Below are 21,734 nucleotides of genomic sequence, written 5' to 3'. Positions count from 1 at the left end.
TGCCACACTATTCTCAGTGGTTGCAGCTAGGATTGTGAGACTGTAGGGGCTGACAAAGTTGGGATTTCTCAATTTATTCTCTCTATATTTCTATATTGTTAAAATCTTACAATAGGAATCTACGTTACTTATTTGCCTGCATGTTGTACCCTTTGAAAAAAAAATTAACCCAAAACTGGTGTTACTCTATGAATAAGAGTGTCTTTCCATCAAAATTACCTTAAAGATTTTATTACACTTAAGATGAAACTCTGTTCATTTGCTCTGTGGTAGTTCTTCAAAAAAGGATATCCATGTTTTACTAGACTCTTATAGTCAGAAGCTGTAATATATTCATCTTTTATCACTGAGTACCAAGAATAACCACTCAAAAATATTAGTCAATTGAATGAAGGTAGTATAGTGCTTTATACTTCACTGGCTAACAATAAATGTTACAAAAAATTAATGAAACAAAAACTGCATGTTTCATGATTCATTTTGAAAATACTCTTGCAAAGCGATAAAAAGTGATTGTTTGTGTTGATCTCACTTAATACTTTACCGTACTTTAAGAAAAATGAGTCATATGCTTGTAGAAGAGAAACTAACATTTAAACTAGGAATTTTACTAATTGCTATTAACAGACATTGTAGTTCTTGCCTCTAGTCCTGCATGTGACAGCCTTTAGCATTGTTTGAACAAACTATGTTAATATCCTAAATTATATGTTAGTTTGCTGGTGGACAGAAATTAGGAATTAAACAAGACCCACACTTGTGTTCATTTTTAACTTGAGTTAGACTATGAACCAGTATCTTTACAGATGAGATCCCCTGTGTCACGTCCTGAAAGGGTGATTATTACAAAGAAATGCAGTAGAGAACATTGGGAACAAAAAGATAAATCCACACATGATAAAAGAATATTTCTCAAGATTAGCCATCTGTGTTATCATTTTAAAGGAGGGAATCAAGGGAACATTTTTCTTCAGATACTCATGGTGATTGAATAAATAGAGTATGTCATAGTAGGAAGTCAGATGATCAAAGAGAAATTCAGACGGATTTATTTATTCTTTTGAGAAAATAAGGCAGTAGTGATTCACTTCACAGCCCTTGTGATACTTCTTTTTAAAAACTTCATATCCTTGAATCAGAAATAAAACTTTCGTGGAAGAAAAGCAGCAGAGCCCAGATAATGGTGTAATTTTTGAGCTGAGAGCAGGATATGGACACATCTTGCGCTATTGCTAGACATCACTTGAATGGGAAAAAAGGCTTAGCTAACCTTGAGTCAGTTTAGACCAACTGTTTCTGACCAAAGAACTCATGATACATCTTAAAAGGATCCTGCCTTCCAAGTGAGACTTTTTTCTTGGAAGCTGTGTGAGTCATAATAAATGTTTTTCCAATAAAATGGCATGAATATTTTCAACATAAAATGGACAGGCTTAATAACCAAATACTCACAGTGTTTTCTTTCCACAGGGATTATCAGCATAGAAAGAAAGCCTTGTAACCATCAGGTAGATACAGCACCAACGGTAAGACAGTCTGTTGCTGCATTGTTAAAAGTGTTAAGAAACGACAAAATTATACTGGTTATAGTTACAGCGCCATTGTAGAAAACTCTTAAAACCTCCCTTTTGCCAAAAGTTATATCCCTGCAAGATTTGTTCATATTAATGTTGTTAACTTAGAAATAATTTATAGTTTTGATAATATAATGTAAATATTTGTGCAAATTGATTTTTACCCTTCTAAAAATGAATGTTATTTTGTGCACTAGCATCGTTATTTAAAGTGAATGTTTTATAATAGTGAAAAAAGGCCATTATGCTTCATTTCTCTTATAGGTTACTTTGCTTTATTATTATAGAACTGAGGTCTTATCTTTTATCCTTCTTCTCAACAAAAGGCATTTAACAATTATAGCATCTATTCACTATATTTAAAAAGTTGTATTAATAGAAGGAAGATAATTATTAGATTTCCCTTTTAGTCTCTGAATATAATATTTGTGTGAAACATATATTAGTTGCTAGTTTGCAGTTGAAAGACTCATAAGATGATATAGAGTACACTGTACATTCCCTAATCCTACTCTTATTTCTTATCCTTTGCATTCATAAGTCTTCCAAGTACTTCCTGTGATTCTCCATTTCCTATTGTGAGAAAGATTTGGTAATATAGGTTGAGTATCCCTTATCCAAAATGCTTAGGACCAGAAGTGTTTTGGATTTTGGTCTTTTTCAAATTTTGGAACATTTGTGTTATACTTCCTGCATCCCTGAGCCAAAAATTAGAAATCCAAAATGTCCCAATGAACATTTTCTTTGAAAGTCATGTCAATGTTCATAAAGTTTCAGATTTTGGCGGATTTCATATTTCAGGTTTTTGGATTAGGGATAGTCAAACTGTACCAATTAAGAAAATAAAGATGGCCGGACACAGTGGCTCACGCCTGTAATCCCAGCACTTTGGGAGGCCAAGGCGGGCAGATCACAAGGTCAGGAGATTGAGACCATCCTGGCCAACATGGTGAAACCCCATCTCTACTAAAATACAAAAAATTATCTGGGAATGGTGGTGCATGCCTGTAGTCCCAGCTACTCAGGAGGCTGAGGCAGGGGAATCGCTTGAACCCAGGAGGTGAAGGTTGCTGTGAGCCGAGATTGCACCACTGCACTTCAGCCTGCCATCAGAGCAAGACTCCATCTCAAAAATAAATAAATAAAGGTAATATTAAAGTATTTGAATTGTGTTGATGATTAATATATGCCTCAGTAGCAAATTGACTCTATTTTTTATTTGTAATAAATCCCTATGATTGATTTAACATGTTTGATAACTTAATATGTGGGACTTCAGAAAAGACCAGTACATGAGGAATTAGCATAATCATTAAAAAGAACTTGACTGTAGTATGTATGTTTCAGTTATCCTTTAGTAAGTATGCTAAAAGAGTAGCCATAACATGATATAAATTTTATTCTTTAGTATTAAAAAATTAAAGAATGGCATTTAAGAAAAATTTATTATTTTAATGTATTTGAATAATCAGTCCTTTTTGATGTATTTTTCTGAGGAAGGATTGGCTACTCTTCTCCTTCTGTGTCTCTACTACAAACTAAGGATGTTACTACCTCTCTCCCCGACAGCCCCTGGCTTGCCAACACTTAATCTTTGCCCTTTCTCCATAACCTCTAAATAGAATCATAAGTCTGTTCATTATTATTACCCAGTGCCCTCTGGTCCCAGACCAGGACAAGTAAAGTCTGATTTTCACAGAAATGTAATTTTACCTAATTTCCATCCTTGAACCTATATTCTCTTATTTTCTTTAAAGGGCTTAGGAGAAGAAAATGTTTAGGATAGGGAGGAAAAAAAGGAGTCTAAAAATTATCAAAGTGGAATATTTGTAGGCCCAAATTTTGTATTCTACTGACCCAAAAAAAGAAGAGATACCATGATTTAAGTATCTGTTAGAGCCTGAGAAAAATACAGAAAGGGAGTGGGCCAGGATTTTAGAATAGCTGAGGCTGGAACACTGAGTGACTTCTCAACCCCAGACCTAACCCTCAGTTCCCAGCTTACTTCTTTACCCATTTTCACGCCCACGTTCCTCTTGCTCCAAGTACTGCCATGAATGGCAGTTCTAGGAGAGTGGTATATGCTAGTTGCAGCCATTAAATGGGTGAGGGAAGTGAGCAAATGAGAATTTATCAGACCTCTTTTCAAGGGAAAGATATGTTTGTTTTTTTTCAGAGACAGAGTCTCGCTCTGTTGCCCAGGCTGGAGTGCCGTGGTGCAATCTCAGTTCACTGCAATGTCCGTCTCCCGAGTTCAAGCAGTTCTCCTGCCTCAGCCTCCTAAGTAGCTGGGATTACAGGCGTCCACGACCACGCCCAGCTAATTTTTGTATTTTTAGTAGAGATGGGGTTTCACCGTGTTGGTCAGGCTGGCCTCAAACTCCTGACCTCGTGATCCGCCCACCTCGGCCTCCCAAAGTGCTGGGATTACAGGCATGAGCCACCGCGCCCGGCCGATATGTTTCTTAACATTCCAAGTTGGAATTCTAAATGAAGTTTTCAGTAAATATATGGTTATGGTCAATCAAACTTGAGTTTGATTCTATTGTACTATAATACAATCCAGTGTCCCTTCGGTAAATAAAGATCAGCCTGAGAACAAAACCACCTCTGTCCCTTTGTTCCATGTCACCTCTCACTCTCTTTTTAATTCACTTGTTTCCTTTTTGTTTTTCATTTACTACATGAACTTTGATTTTTTTGTTTGGGTTTTTTTTTCTTTCTTACAAATAGTACCATATTTGTTTTTTTGAGATACCTTTAATAGAAAGTGAAAAAAATCTCCACATGACGTGACACCCCCTTCATCAAAAAGAATCAAACCTCTATTTTTAACTGTCTATAATCACTTAATTTTTTTGGCATGCTGAGCTCTTCATTTTGTTTATACCTCAGAGTACATTTTCTAGTTGTTCTTCAAGAATTAGAAAATGGGAAGTGAATTATCTGAGTCTGCATATTTTTAAATACTTGTCAATTGCCTTTACTATTAGACAGCTTGCCAAGATTTTTAATTACTTGAACTTAACCTTTTCTCCTCAAAACATTGTGGAAGTTGATTATCTTTGCATTCTGGCGTTTAGTATTGCAGAAGAGACATTGGACATCAGACTGCTAGTCATTCTCTTGTGTAAGGAACCTATGTGGCCTGCTCGTATATTATAGATATTGGTTTATTTTCTTTATACCTAATGTCCTAGGTCAGATTTGATGGTTAAATGTGTGGCTTTCTTTTCACTAATTTTTGTCCTGAATGATATTCATTCAGACACTGTACTATTGATAATAGAAAAAGTAAATAAGACATGAGATAATCATGATGTTAGATTATATGAAAAGACTTACATCATGCCACTTTAAGAATTAGTCCCTCTGCACCTGCTTATCACCTATAGTAAGTTAAGGATAATATCAGCCCAGATTAATCAGAGGTTATTGTCTGAACCCTAAAAGGCAGGTGTAAAAGTTAGTTAATTGTTAAGTCAGCACAAGTTTGAGTCCTGTATTTACTTTAAATGAAGGACTTATTTGCAAATCAAAGGGAAATGGCAACTAGCATAAGGAAGTATTCCCCCTGGAACATAGTTAAAACATATCTACCTTTCAGTGTACAGTCATATGCGTGGCAAATCCCATAGCTTTCATATTTTCTGGCAGAATTAATATACATGTAAAATACATTGAAACGTGATAAGTCATACTGAATATATAATTTCTAGTGTCTTGGGGAGTACTGTTTTTGAATCTCTTCCAGTGAAAACTAATATGATAAAATTCAAATGACATCAATATGGCCTATTCGAATGAATAACTTAAATTTTTGTAAAGCTCCTACATTCCAAACTTGTAACACTAATATTAATATTTTTAGTTTTTATTCAGTGACCCTGTAACCCCGGTAGAGAGAACAAAGCTTCTTTTAGCAAATGGATTTTGGGCAGTATATAAAATTACAGCTTGAATTTTCACAGAGGCCTACAACAGGTTGAAATAAAATTCAGACTGTCTCATCAGGATTATACCAACTATGAAATGCTTGCCATGTGTCTTAAGTATTCCTTTAATTATTAGAATTTAAAGCATTCTAACCTGATTGGAAATTTAAATGTTGATTCGTTATTCTTCGTATTTATAAGACCAATTTTAAAAGCTATTAATTTATTCCTTCTGCAGTTACCCTTCTTCAAAGTTTTCTAAGGGCTGAATGAATTTTTGTCACATGGTATTTCATCAGTAGTAAACTTTAATATGCGTTAGACTTATTATTCTGAAATATTTCTGAGATGTTTGTAATGTTGTTTGCAATTAACACTAAACTTATTCATAAATGTACTGATCTGAATCATATAAATTAAATTTTATCCTGAATCTCTTGCATTGTATAATATCTGTACTTACTCAACAGCTGCTGGGTTGTTATTGTTGTTAGATTGTTATCATTGTTTAGCCCATTCTGTAGATTCACAAGATTGCTACCTATTGCAGTATTATACTTTTGTATACTTTATACATATATTCATGTAAAATATGGCTGTTTCATATTTTAACGTAATATTTGGGACAGCTTGTATGTAGGTACATGTATGAGTTTAAGTGAAATGTCCTTTATTCAAAGGAAGCACTTTATTTTCTACAATCTATTGCATTTTCCAAGAATTCATAGTATGTAAACTGGGGTGAATGGGCCCCTATAAAACTCATAAAATAGAACCCATGGCCAATCTCTTCCTGTAGGTAATTGCAGGGTGGAGAGGGAACTGATAAACTATATAAGCTTTTATAACTTGTCATAAAAGAACTTGTTTTCACTTATCAATAAAGTAGCAATTCAAAGCAGTTCTATTGAAATTCAAATATAAATGCAAAATAGGTTCTCTTTAACAACCACTTGTAGTCTTCCGTAATATAACATGTTTAAGTATAAGCACATCAGTTTATTTCTCCAGACATTGTAAATTATGAAGCTTATGTTGATTTTTTTCCCATTAGCATACTCCACTGGCATTTATGTTTTTCTTAGACTTTTTTCCCTCCATTTCTCTTTTGGTTTTGCTAAATTTTTCTACCTGAAAAACTCTTAAAATTCTGAAAATTTTATATTACTGGAAGATATAACAGCAGCATAAATTGAATTTTCTAAATTGTCAAGAAACATGAGGTATACAATATACATAGGATAGTACCATACCTAGCACTGGTGAGGTGTAGAAATACTATGGGAAAAATAGAAATACCAAAAAAAAAAAAAAACCACAAAACATGGTTTTATAGGTCTTTAGCTATATATATACACACACACACAATGTGTCTTTGAGTAGTTCTTGATGTCATTAGAAAAGTGACCTGTAAACAGCTAAATCCTAATATATGAAATGAATAAAAAATTCAGAGCAATAACGGAAGGGATGTCATGTTACTGAGGCAGTTTGTGCCCAAACATAGGAATATGGTGTAAGGCTTTGAGTGCTGTAGGAATTCCCTGCACTGGAGTGGTTTAGGAAGGCTGTTTAGAGTCGGCAAGTGCTAAACCAGATCTTTAAAGGATGGGATTTTTAAAAGAATGCGTTTTGCTAGACCAGAGTAACAGTGTGACCAAAGATTATAGAAAGATACACTGTGTACACACAGTTTATAGATGGGTAGGAAATTTGACTGCAGCAGTGTAGATGAGATAGTAGAAGATTGGAAAATGTGATTTGGGCATCATTTATAAAGATCATTGAATGTTAGGTTAACAGTTAAGACTATCTGTATAAGCAATAGTAAGGTATTTGATCATGAGAATAATATGATGAAGGGAGTAATGTTTTAAAAGGATTAAAATAAAAGCAGCTCATGAAATTGCAGGTGGTGGTGTTAGGAAGAAGGTAACTGAGCTGTGAAGCTACAGAAATCTACATTTGTGGTGATAAGGATTTAAATAAGGAGACTATCGGGATCAATGTGGAAATAGAGGTATGCTTATAAAAAGACTTGGAGATGAGAGCTGATTAAAGGGACTCAAAGGAAAAGTTGTAGTTAAAAAGGGAGATCCCATCATTGGAAGGCCCAGGCCTAGGTTGTGAGAAGTCATGTATTATAATTGCATGCAGGTTCTTCACAATGGATATCCAAAGGCCCCATCCAGGAAGGAGGCGCAGGTCCAGTCTTTAGAAAAAGCTGAGTCAGGAACCATTCTCCTCCTACCCACCTTCTATTCCTCCCATTCCACAGAGCTGTTTATCCAAAGCACAAATATGATCATGTATTTAACATCCTGTGGTGTACCCCATCACCTGTCAGATGAAAACTTAGTTGTTTTGCATGTCATTTGAAACCCTTCTGCTACTTTTCTGAACTTACCTCCAGTTTGTCCCAGTACTCACTCTGGCCGCTCTGAGCTATTTGCAGTTCCTAAATATGCCTACGGTTTCTCACATTGAGAAGCAATGTTAGAAGTAAAGAACACTGATTCCAAAACCAAATTACCTGGTGTCAAGTCCTGATTCTTTGGCTGTGTTTGTCTTTAGTCACGTTTCTTTACCTCTGTGTGCTTCAGTTTGCTCATCTGTAAATGGGGATAATACCTACTTCATGGAATGTTATGAGGAATAAATGAGTTTATGCAAATGGGACCTCACTCGATATATTTGTGTATACCAGCTGCTGAATATTATTTAATTACAGGAGATAGCCAGATATTAAGGACAAGAACATATTTCAAGCTTGAGAAGTAAAACTAGGTCAAGAATCAAAGGGAGCACCCAAGGAAGGATCCCAGTTAGGTCAAGGAGATCAGGAACAAGGAAACCTGATGAATGTTGCCTCCCACAGCTTGTTTGTGTCTTAGTCAATTTTCTTTTTTTTTTTTTTTGTTTTTTTGTTTTTTGTTTTATTTATGTATGTATTTGTTTATTGCATACTGTGACTCTTCCCTGAAATCAATGCAGAAGTTCAGTTATGCCAGGACAATAGGCATGAACTGGGACTATCTCGGGCAACCCTAAATATATGATCACCTTATTCATCAGTTCTGTAAGTCATGATAGCCAAAGTGATCTATAAGTCAGAATGGGATAATCTCCTGCTTTACACCCTCAGTAACTTCTCCTTATGTTTAGGATAATACCCAAACCCTTTCCTAGGGCCTATAGGGCTTTGCATGATCTGCTGTCTGTCTGTCTCTTCAGCATCATCCTATGGTACTCTCTGTTCTGGGTTTCTTGAACACAACCAACCTTTCTCCCACTCACCCAAAGACCTTTGAACATTTGGTCTCTCTGCCCCTGAATATACACAACCTTTTGCATAATAGGCCTTTTCTTGAGATCCCAGGTAAATGTTAACTTTTCAAAAGACCTTCCTTCACCCCCATTAGTCTTTATTATTACACTTTCTTTTTTTTCCTTAGTTATCCCAATTTGGAATTTTTTATTTATTTTCTTATCTGGTCTTCCTCAACTGGATGTAAGTTCCATAACAGCATGGACTATGTCCATCTTACTCACCACTACTTATAGGCCTTCAGTAGATACTGCTTAAATGAATAAATATATATATGATGAAACTATAAGAATAAGTAAGAGCAGAGAGCTGGCCTAGATGTATGTTCATATTTTGAAAGCTGGAAGAAGAGCCCTCAAAGAAGACAAATGGTAGAAAGGGAGGCAGGAGATCAGGGATAATGTAGCATCTCGGAAACCAATGCAAGTATGGAAATGGAGTGTGTTTTTATGCTGTCCCTGGGAGAATGAGAACAGGGCCCAGAAAGGAAGCTGGATGGTCACACTAGGAGGCATGATGAATCAGAAGCAATTGAAGAGGCTCGTCATGAGAGGAGATGGAAAATAGAATAGCAATTAATTTAGCCCTGTGGATATGTTACTGACTTATTTCAGAAAAGAAAGCATTTTTCCAAAAGGACTGCCATGAGATAAACCTCTATAGAATGTGAAATAAAGATTTCTTTTTCCTTGTTCTGTGAAAGTGAAAAGTACAGTTTGGGTAATTATACAACAGTATTCCATTCAAAATAAATATTTCTCAGATGGAAGGAAAGATCCAGCAATATGAATGAGGCAGGAGAAAGATGCAAACTGGGTTTTAGCATTTGACAAAGGAGTAGAGTAGGTCAGTTGTGGCAAGGTCTCTTGCCAAGGGACTTACTTTTCTAATTGCTAGAATGAGGAAAGTTGAAAAAATTGATCTTAAAGTCAACTTTTGGGTCTAAAGTTCTATGCATCTTTTTCAGCTGCTCTTATTGCTCAAAGACAATATATTAGAGCAGAAAAATGAAGCACATCTCTAGTGGTGATCCTTTGAATGCTCACTTATCATTTTATTTATTCTTAGGATTCAGTTAGAATTCACTTCCTTATGTTATAATGTGGCAGTTAACGCCCACCACCATTTTTGTTGAAAACTTCATGCTGCTTAATAAGTGGGCATAGGTTAGTTGTTGTCGGTAGATCAGAATCTAAGTCTCTTCACTATAGGGCCCAGTCTTTCCACCTTCATAAACTCAGTGCTTGATAAACAATGCTAAGCAGTGGGATGTGGGATCCAGCTATCTGTGCAATTTAGCCAGCAGATGGGTTGAAGAACACGTGTAGTATATAGCGTGAAAGAGGGAGGGCACTGGTCAGGCTGCCTAGTGTTCTATTGAATGAACACCCAGTAATCTTTTTTCTTCATTTCATAAATTCTCACTATTTTTTCTAATATAAGAAAAGGGGCAGGTGCGGTGGCGCATGCCTGCCAGCACTTTGAGAGGCTGAGGCGGGAGGATCACTTGAGGCCAAGAGTTCAAGACTGGCCTGGACAACATAGCAAGAAACCATCTCTTAAAAACAATTTTTTTTAAATTAGCTAGGTGCAGTGCCACACACCTGTTGTCCCAGCCACTCTGGAGGCTGAGGCAGAAGGATCACTTGAGCCCAGGAGTTCAAGACTAGGTATTATTGGTTTCTATTATCTGGATATTTTGTTTGTTATTGAATTGTGACCTACCATAACTCCTTGATGTTTTAAAGATATGTTGTTGAGACAAATCTTCTCATTATTTATATATTTGTGCCTCATACCATCCTTATATCTGGAAAGAAGATGATAATAGTGTCTGCCTTATTAATATTATTCTATTGTTTCAAGTACTAAATACTGTGTCTAACACACAGTAATCTCTCGGCCATTAGCTATTACTATTTAACCCTAACTGCAATGTTGTCCATTTCTTTTTACTGAATTTCATAGATTCATTTTTGACTCGCTACCCTGCTTGTCAAAATTCTTTTGAATCTTGATTTTTTCAACTGTGTTAATAGCTGCCTTCCAAACTTTGTAGCATTGACAAGTTTTATAATGCCTTATACAAGTTTTCTTTATTCAAAAACATGAGAAAAATGTTAGTGCACAAAATCAAAATGGCAACAATTTTTTTTCCTGCAGGCAATTTTTTATTTTTAAGTAATTTTGCATGAGGAGTGTTACTACTTAATAGTAATTTCAGTGTTTATTGTGCTTTAACAAAGCATTTACTGCATGCCTTTAAAATAAGATATAGTGGTTACTTAAAATTTTCCTTTACCAAAAGGAAAATAAAATTTGACCACTCTAAGGAAGCAGTAATATAGTCACTAGCAGGAAGCAAACCTTGAGTTAACAGGCTATGAAATGAAGGAAACAATTATTTGGAAAAGAAAAAATTTAACACACATTATTATGGAGCATTACTTTCCATTTGGGGAGAAATTTAATCAAAGGTTATCAAACTGCTAGTACCCTGGTTTTCCTGCCTAGATGGACATCTACCATCTGCCACTACTAATGTTCCATAGATTGTTTTTTTGCCATGATAAACATGTGAGTTCACCAAGTTTCATCTTCTTGTGATACTCTATCCTGTCATCTCAGTGTCCCCAGCAGTGAGATTAGTCTTTGACAGAGATAGCCGGATGGCAGTCACTAACACAGACACCCTTGGTATAACTACATAATTGGGTCACAGATTAGCTAGATGCATAAAGATTAAGTAAAATAAATCCGTAGAGGGGGAAAAAACCCTTCTTATTCTGTATTCTAAATCAAACTTCATAAAGTTTTCTTGTCAGAATCTCTCTGGCTGGTACTATCTTACGGCAACATATGCAGACTTCTCTGGGAGCACTTTTTGGCTTCAGAGCTTATTTTACCAAATCTGAAAATAAATCCTGGTTTTCAGCAGAGGAACTCCAGTTAGTCGATCTGCATTTGATTTAGAAAATATGATCACATTTATAGCTGTGGGTGTTCTACAGAAATATTTCACTACAAAACACCTTTCCTCTATGATAATTTGAAGAACTTCAGGAATTGAATAATAATTGTACCTAACATTTATTGGGCACCTACTATGCACTGTGCAAAGCAGATAATCTCACTTGAATGTCATAATAATTCTATGAGATAAATTATTATTATCATCACCATTTGCCAAAGGGAAAACAGAAAAAAGGTCTTCAGGCGTCTTCTAGAACCATTTAGATTTAATGTGTTAATTCATTATGATAAATGAGCCAAAAATATTAACTCTCTAAAAGCAGAATCAGTTTATGTGAATAAACCATTAAACTCTAATGTCATTCAGTGGCACAAGGCAAATTTTGTGAAAATTGAGAGCAGTTTAGGTAGTATTAACAGCAGTTAACATGTATGAAACAATGTATATTTTTAAAAGCCCTGCTACATGCTATATATTATCTCATCTGATCTTTGTAATATAACTGTAACTTTCAATGGGATTAGGCAGGGAGTGTGATAATGAAGGTTGGAGACAACAGGCACCACTGGAAAGGCTGACCAGAATGGCAGCTAAAAAGAACATGATGACCTTGATTTCCTCCTTCTTAATAAATCCACCATGGAAATTATCTAAGAAAGCCAATTTCTAAAACATTTCTTGGAAAACATTCCATCAACCCACAAAGAAGTTTCAAACAGATAACGATCTGAGGCTAGTGGATAGAACCTTAGTCAATTTCCTGGGAAGAGGGGCACTTCAATTCTAATAGCTGTGGAGTGGGTTAAAGATGTGTAAGTAACAGAGTAATCTGGATGTGAGAAGGGGATCTTGGGGTTTGGTGGGAAGAAAGGGGCCCAGAAGCTGTGGTTTTTGAAGTGCACTGGCAGAGTCACCTGTGACCTTGAGAAAGGAAATTACAAACACCTGCTATACTTCAAACTAGGCTACCCACATGCCACAGACAGCTGCTTGAAGAAAAGGAGTGAAGGAATGAGGAGGTGATTATTTGTATCCCCCAAGAATGAGGTGATGGGGCTGCTTCATCTCTTCCTTGAGACCTACTTGGTAAGCTCACTGTATACACTTAAGTTTCAGCTCATGTTCAAGCATGAATGACTGTCCAGCTCATATTCTAATCTTAATTCTTCTTTTCTTTCTCTTTTACTAGAAAAAGAATCTTTATAATCCATACTTAGACTGTTACCACTTGGTAATTTAAAGAACCTAAAAATAAGCACAGCTTGGCCAGGCATGGTGGCTCACGCCTGTAATCCCAGCACTTTGGGATGCCGAGGTGGGCAGATCACGAGGTCAGGAGATCGAGACCAGCCTGGCTAACACACTGAGACCCCGTCTCTACTAAAAATAAAAATAAAAAAAATTAGCCGGGCATGGTGGCGGGCGCCTGTAGTCCCAGCTACTCGGGAGAGTGAGGCAGGAGAATGGCGTGAACCCGGGAGGTGGAGCTTGCAGTGAGCCAAGATCACGCCACTGCACTCCAGCCTGGGTGACAAAGTGAGACTCCGTCTCAAAAAATAAATAAATAAATAAAAATAAAATAAAAATAAAAATAAGCACAGCTCAGTAAAACTCCTGTCTTCCCCAGGACCTTCACTGGGCCTTTCCACTTTAGTTTTCTGTCATTGGTACTACCGGCTGTTTGGTCTTATGAGCAATACTTTGGTGTAATATGTTAAGCTTAGCTAGTTCTCTTATATCCCACAGATGTTGCTTTCTCCTTTGATTATATTTCCACAGTCTCACCTCTTTTGTCCATCTCCATGGCCAGGATCAAGGTTGTCTTCTCTGACATGGAGAAATATGGTCTCCTTACGTGTATTTTTTCTTGCACTGTTGCTTTCTTCATCATAACCAACTACACTTCCTTTAACAATCATTTCCATGATGTTCTTTTTTTATAACAGCTTTATTTGGATATAATTCACATGCCATAAAATGCACCCTTTAAAGTGTACCATTCAGTGGGTTTTAATATATTTATAGAGTTTTGCAGCCATCACCTCTAATTTTAAAACATTCGTTGCCCCCCCAGAAGAAATCCCGTACTCATTAGCAATGATCCTTTACATTTATTCATCCCTAACAACTACTAATCAACTTTCCATCTCTGTGGGTTTGCCTATTTTGGATATTTTATATAAATGCACTGTGTAGCCTTTTGTGTCTGGCTTTTTTCACTTACCATAATGTTTTCAAGGTTCATCCATGTTGTGGCATGTATCAGAATTTCATTCCTTTTGATGACCAAAAATATTATCAAGTATATGGATATGCTACATTTTTTATCCATTAATTCGCTGATGGACATTTGGGTTGCTTCCATTTTTAGCTACCATGAATATCACTCTGTGAGCATTCATGTACAGGTTTTTGCATGGACATAAGTTTTCCATTCTCTTGGGTATATATTTAGGAGTAGAATTGCCGCATCATACGGTAACTCTGTTTAACCTTCTGAGGAACTGTCAAAATGTTTTCCAAAGCAACTGAACCACTTTACGATCACACCAGACATGAATGAGTGTTGCAGTGTCCCCACATCCTAACTTGTTACTGATTTTGTATTATAGCTGTCCTAGTGGATGGGAAGTGACACCTCATGATTTTCATTTGCATTTCCCAGTGACAATAATGTGAGCATCTTCTGAAATGACATTTGTATGTTTTCTTTGGAGAAATGTCTAATTCAGATTCTTTGCTCATTTTCTAATTGGGGAGATTATAATTATGTTTTGTTATATAATTATGTATACTAGATTTTTTAATATACAGTGTGTGTGTGTGTGTGTGTGTGTGTGTGTGTGTGAATCAGAGCTTATTTCACTAAACTGAGAAATAATTTTTGGTTTTCAGAAATGGAGTTGAAGTAGGCTTGCTCTGCCTATAGAGTAGCCATTCTTTATTCCTTTACTTTCCTAATAAACTTGCTTTCACTTTATGGATTCTCCTGTAATTCTAAAAAGAAAGAGAGAGAGAGAGAAAGGAAAGGAGAAAGGAAGGGAAAGAAAGAAAAGGAAAGAAAGAGAGAAAGAAAAAGAAAAGGAAAGGAAGGAAGGGAGAGGGAGGGAAGAAGGAAGGAAGAAAGGAAGGGAGGGAGGGAGGGTTTGAAGTTAACAAATCTATATTTGGTTTGGAAAATATGGTCACATAGCTATAGGCATTCTGCAGAAAACATCATTCCTTGTTAATAGTCAAATAACTTAGGAATTTAATAATAATTATACCTAACTCTTATTGAGTACTTAATATGTACCAGGCATATAGTATATAAATATACCTATATAGTATATAAAAATAAACTAAAATTTTGTAAAATATATATGAATTTTTAATGTAAATATATTTATATTATTTGTAGCTAATTAAGTTAACCTGTTTATTATTGACTTGTAAGAGTTATTTATATAGTCTGGATACACGTCTCTTATTAGATACATTTAGCCCTCCGTGTCTGTAGGTTCTGCATTCACAGATTCAACCAACTACAAATGGAAAACATTTGAAAAAAAATAACAATTTGAAAATAAAAATAGTATAAACAAAAAATAGTATAACAACTATTTATGTAGCATTTACATTGTATTAGGTATTATAAATCTGGAGATTAAAGTGTATGGGAGGATTGTGTAAGTTGTATGCAAATACTATTTTATATAAGGGACTTGAACATCCACAGATTTTGTTATCCAAGGGGGATCCTGGAACCAATCCTCCAAGGGTACCGAAGGTTGACTGTATATGATTTGCAAATATTTTCTTCCATTCTGTAGGTTGTCTTTTCTCTTTCTTGATCATATCCTTTGACACACAAAATTTTTTAGATTTTGAAAAGTTTAGTTTACTTTTTTATTTTGTCACTTGTACCTATGATGTTATATCTAAGAAACCATTGCCTGATCTGAAGATTGACTCTCAGATTTTCTTATGAGGGTTTTATATATTTAGCTGTTACCTTTAAGGTCTATAATCCAGTTTGACTTTATTTTTGTAGATGGTGTGAGTTAAGGATCCAACTTTATTCTTTTGCATTTAGCTGTTGTTGAAAAAAGTGGGGGTTTTTTGTTAGTTTGTTTTTTGGTGGTTTTTTTTTTTTTCCTTTTAATGGTCTTGGCACCCTTGTTGAAAATCAGTTGACCAAAAATGTAAGAGTTTATATCTAGAGTCTGAATTTTTTTGCGTTGATCCATACACACGCCTCTTCTATGGTCAGCATTATGCTGTTTTAATTACTGTATCTCTGTAGAAGTTTTAAAATCAGGGTGTGTCCTTCAACCTTGTTCTTTTTCGAGATTGTTTTGGCTACTTTAGATCCCTTGCATTTGCATAGGAATCTTACGATCACCTTCTCGGCCTTTGCAAAATTTTTTATGGGAATTGCATTGAATTCATAGATTAAATTGTGAAAACATTAAGTCTTCCCAGTCTTTTAGCATGGGTCCATTTATTTAGGTCTGTTTAAATTTTTTCAGTGGTGTTTTGTGGTTTTCAGCATTTTTTTTGTTAAATTTATTTGTATGCCATTGCAAATGGAATTGGTGTTATGTTCAGATTATTCATTACTCAGGTAAAGATGTTTGTTGCTTGGGTATAGAAAGACAAGTGATTTTTTGTATATTGGTCATGTATCCTGAGACCTTTTTGAATCTATATATTCTAACAGGTTTTTCTGGGGTTTTTTTTTTTAGATTTTCTTGTTGGGGGGATCAGTTCTTTGAGATTGTCTGCATACTCTGCTAATAGAGATTAAAGTTTTACTTCTCCTTTCCGATCCGGGTGCCTTTTTTTTTTCTTGCCTAATTTTTCCAGTTAGAACCTCCAGTACAATGTTGAAGTGGTGTGAATGTCCCTGTCTTTTTCCTAATCTTAGAAGGTAAACTGTCAGTCTTTTACCATCAATTATGAAATTAGCTATGCTGTTATGTATGTGTGTGTGTGTGTGTAGCCTATATATAGCCTTTATAGGCTATATATCAGGTTATTATATATTATCAGGTTGAGGACATTTCCTTGTGTTCTTGCTTTGTTGAGTGTTTTTCTTAGGAAATGATGTTAAATTTTATTAATGCTTTTCCATATCTACTGAGTTTATTCTGTGGATCTTACCTTTAATACTATTAATATGGTCTGTTACATTGATAGATTTTCATATGTTAAGCCAACCTGTCATTCCCTTGACAAATCCCACTTGTTATGATGTATAATATAATCTTTTTCATATGTTGATTCTGTTTATTGGTATATTGTTGAGAGTTTTGCATCAGTATTCATAAGGGACATTGATCTGTAATTTTCTTGTCTGGTTTTGGGATCATGGTAATACCGATCCCATGGAATGAATTAGAAAATGTTCATGTCTGTCTTATTTTAGGGAAGTTTGTGAAGGATTGGCATTTGTTTAAACATTTGGTACAATTCACCAATGATGCATTCTGGGCAGTTTTTTGATTACTGGTTTAATCTCTTTATTGGCCTATTCACATTTTCTCTCTTCTTCAGTCAGTTTTAAGTTGCATCTTTCTAGGATTTTTTTGTCCCTTTCATATAAGCTATTTGATTTGTTAACATACAATTGATAGTTCATTTCCTTATAATCCATTTCATTTCCCTAAAGTAGTTAATGATACTTCTTCTTTCATTCCTGATTTTATTAATTTGGACCTTACCTTTTGTTTTTTCTACCCTGGCCAGTCTATTTGAAGTTCTGTCAATTTTCTTGATCTTTCGAAGAACCAATTTTTATTTCACTTATTTTCTCTACTCTTTTTCTATTTGTTGTTTTATTTATTTCCACTCTAAATTTTTTTCCCTCTGCTTCCTTTGGGTTTAAATTTTATTTAACAATTTTAAGGTATAGAGTAAAAATATTCACTTGATATCTTTTTTCTCTTAATAAAAACATTTACAGCTATAAAATTTCATCAAATTAGTGCTTTTTCTACACCCCATACATATTTGTGTCGTGTTTTTCTTTTCATTTATTCTCTTGTAATTTCCCTGGGGTTTTATTTTTGGACCCAATGGTTATTTGGAGTATGTTGCTTACATTCCATACATTATGAAATTTTCTGTGAATGATTTCTTTTTCAGTTTATCATGGTTGGAGAACATACTTTCTGTGCTTTCAGGTTTTTAAAATTTATTTATTTAAATAAGTTTTATTTTGGGGCCTAACATATTGTCTCCTAGAGAATGTTCTGTGGACACTCGAGAAGAATATGTATTCTGCTTTTGTTAAGTGAAGCATCCTATAGACATCTATTACAGCATTGATTAAATCTATTTTTATGTTGATCTTTATTTTGAGACTGTATCATGTACTTATATGTTTATACTTTTTAAGTCTTCCTGATTGGTTGACCCTTTTATTATTATAAAATGTCCTTCTTTCTCTCTAGTGAGTGAGTTTTTATCTTAAAGTCTATTTTGCCTGATATTAGAATAGCTACTCCAGTTCTCTTTTGATTTCCATTTGCATGGTATGTCTTTTTCCATTTTTCAACAGTCTTGTGTCCTTAAATCTGAAGTGTTCTTGTACATAGCTTGTAATTGGATTATTTATTTTATCCATTCTGATAATCTCTGCTTTTTATTTGGAGTGTTTAATCTATTTACACTTAGTGAAATTACTGATAAGATAGGATGATGTCTACAATTTGGTTTTGGAGTTTTATATGTCTGATATATTATCGTTGTTGTTTTTTCTTTGTTTCACCATTACTCACTTTTGGGCATTAAATTAGTATTTTTTTACTATATAATTTTAATTTTCTTTTCCCTTTAGTATATTTTCTTGAGTTTTTTCAATGTTTGCCCTTAGAATTACAATTAACGTCTCAAAACAATCTAGTTTGGATTAATACCAAGTTAATTTCAGTAGTATATAAAAACTTTGCTCCAAGATAGTTCATTTCCCTTCTGCCGCCTTTGTGCTGTTTTTATGCAAATTACATCTTTATACATTTTAAGCCCACCAACTTATTTTTATAACTATTTCTTTACAAAGTTTTTTTAATTAGATGGAGAGAAAAGAATTACAAACAAAAACATATATATATATATATATATATATATATATATGTACTGGTTTTTATATTTTGTGTAGTTACCTTTATCAGTGTTCTTTATTTCTTTAAATGGATTTTAGTTACTGTCAGTGCTCTTTCATTTCAGTCCGAAGGACTTCTGTTTTTCTTGAAGGGCAGGTCCACGAGCAACAAACTCTCTGAATTATCAGTTATCTTGCAATGTATTTATTTCACCTTTTTTTAAATTTATTTTTTCAGTAACCCAGGACACTGCTTATCCTTCCTTTTTTGTTGTTTGTTTTGGTTTTGGTTTTTGTTTTTTTGAGACAGAGTCTCGCTCTGTCGCCCAGGATGGAGTGCACGGTGCAATCTCAGCTTACCACAACCTCCACCTCCCAGGTTCAGGCAATTCTCCTGCCTCAGCCTCCTCAGTAGCTGAGATTACAGGCGTGTGCCACCACGCCCAGCTAATTTTTTTGTATTTTTAGTAGATACAGGGTTTCACCGTGTTGGTCAGGCTGGTCTTGAACTCCTGACCTCATGATCCACCTGCCTCAGCCTCCCAAAGTTCTGGGATTACAGGCGTGAGCCACGGCTCCTGGCCCCTTCCTTTTTTCTTTTTTTAAAGGAGTGTTTTGCTGGATAGTTTGAACTATTGGTTGAGTCTGCTTTCAACACAATATCAAAAGCATCATCCCACTAACTTCTGGCCTTCACATTTTTTTATGAGATATCTACTGTTAATCTTATTGAGAATCACTTCTGTGTGATGAGTTTTTTATTCTTGTTGCTTTTGAGATCCTATCTTTGGCCTTCAGTCATTTGACCATGATTTGTCTAGATATGGATCTTTTTTAATCTATTCTACTTGGAGTTGATTTAGCTTGTCAATGTGGAGATTAATGTTTTCCATCAACTTTGGGAAGTTTGGGGCCATTTTTCCCCTTTCTCTGACTCTTCTTCTGGGAGTCCCGTTATGCATATGTTGGTACATTTGATGGCATCCTATAATTCTCTGAGGTTCTGTTCATTTTTGTTCATTCTATTTTCCTTCTGTTCCTCAGACTAAATCATCTCAATTTACTTATCTTCAAGTTTACTGATTCTTCTGCCAGTTTATACCTACTATTGAGTCCCTCTAGTGAATATTGTTCTTTTCAACTGCAGAATTTCACTTGTTTTTTAAAATTATATCTCTATATTGATTTTTTGTTTGTTTGTTTAGTGAGGTATCATGTATACTTTCTCTTAATTCTTTAGACAAGGTTTCCTTTAGGTCTTTGAGCATACTTATAATAGTATTTAAAATATTTATCTAGTAAGTCCAACATCTGGGCTTTCTTAGAAGCAATTCTGTTAACTATTTTGCCTCCCATATGGAGACGTACTTTCCTCTTTCCTTGCATGTTTTGTAATTTTTTGATAAGAGGATATTTGAGATTATATAATGTGGCAAACTGGAAATTAATTTCTCTAGTCCTAACTCATATCACCACCTAAGGCAGGTACAGTGTTAAACAGTTACCATTAATTGCTTTTGACAAATGCCCTAGGGATATAATCATTCACAGCATGCTGTGAGTCACATCTTAAAAAGATGAGCCCTGGGACGTGGTGGGCACCTGTAATCCCAGCTACTTGGGAGGCTGAGGCAGGAGAATCACTTGAACCCGGTAGGCAGAGGTTGCAGTGAGCCGAGATTGCACCACTGTACTCCAGTCTGGGCGACAGAGTGAGACTCTGGGTCTCAAAAAAAAAAAAAAAGGAAAGATGAGCTCTGGGAATGGAGCTTTTCAGGGAGCTGCTACACAGGTCATAAAGTGACATTTCTTTGCGATTGGGTTTTGGAGGTGCTCCAGACCCATTCTGCCCTGTCTAGTAACTGCTAGGCTGCTAGTTTTCACAGCAGCCATAGTTGTGAGATTGTTGACTTGTAAGGCTACCACGGAGTTGGCAAGGGGATGATAAGAATAGAGAAAATTAAAATTCCACAAAGCTTGCTGTTTTTACTGATATTTGGCTGTTATTTTTAAAATCACACTCTTGAGATTATTGCAAGCCTTTAGTTAGTTTTCAGAGTTCTGATAAAGTTGATTTTGACAGTTAATCCCAGTGTTCTTGCATTGATGGAGGAGCCCATTTCACTGCTTCACTGTTCTGGAAGTGATTCCCCTTTACTCATTTATCCTTAAGCTCAGAGTTTTCCATTTGTTTCTGAAGATTCTATTTGCTACTTTCTATTTAGCCATTGAAAATGGTTTTTGATAAGTTTTAGAGTCCCCTAATGAACTGTCTACATTTCCTTATGTATCACAATTAGAATTATATGCTAACGTGCTAACGTGCTAACGTAGGGATATTTCTCTTTTCTTTTTCTTTTTTTTTTGAGATGGAGTTTCGCCCTTGTCGCCCAGGCTGGAGTTCAATGGTGCGATCTCAGCTCACTGCAACCTCCGCCTCCCAGGTTCAAGTGATTCTCCTGCCTCAGCTTCCTGAGTAGCTGGGATTACAGGTGTGCACCACCATGCCGGCTAATTTTTTTTGTATTATTAGTAGAGACGGGGCTTCACCACGTTGGCCAGGCTGGTCTCGAACTCCTGACCTCAGGTGATCCACCCACCTCAGCCTCCCAAAGTGCTGGGATTACAGGCGTGAGCCACCGCGCCCAGCCAGGGATGTTTTCTACTATGCTTCTTCATTATCCTTTCTGTTATTATATCCTTGTCTTCTTCCCCATAAACCAAATGCTCATATGCATGTACGCAAACTTCTCCTAGAATATTTGGATTGACTTTGGAATTAGATAAGCCTCGGTGTTTTAGTAAAATAAGCAGTTAATTACTGATGTCTGGCTAT

The 21,734-nt window shown here is 35.4% G+C and overlaps 1 protein-coding gene across 19 annotated transcripts in view; it reads left to right on the top strand.

Annotated features, from left to right (window-relative positions):
- Positions 1-21,734, top strand: part of AHI1 (Abelson helper integration site 1) — a 215,308-nt gene that overhangs the window by 133,646 nt on the left and 59,928 nt on the right. For 17 of the 19 annotated variants that reach the window (XR_010134375.1, XM_055391068.1, XM_031012265.2 and 14 more), the window contains one exon: positions 1,471-1,526. Coding sequence is in view for 18 of the 19 variants with exons in the window: in XM_055391068.1 (XP_055247043.1) it covers positions 1,471-1,526 (56 nt within the window). In the remaining variant the exon portion in view is untranslated. Of the gene's footprint in view, positions 1-1,470; positions 1,527-2,375; positions 6,853-21,734 lie in introns of those variants that run through there. The other 2 variants (XM_063707886.1, XM_055391069.2) reach the window with 2 other exon arrangements.

This window comes from Gorilla gorilla, chromosome 5 (assembly GCF_029281585.2).
Source record: "Gorilla gorilla gorilla isolate KB3781 chromosome 5, NHGRI_mGorGor1-v2.1_pri, whole genome shotgun sequence".
NCBI classification, from domain to species: Eukaryota; Metazoa; Chordata; class Mammalia; order Primates; family Hominidae; genus Gorilla; species Gorilla gorilla.
The sequence above is the reverse complement of the archived record's forward strand: the minus strand, read 5'-3'. Positions and strand labels throughout refer to the sequence as shown.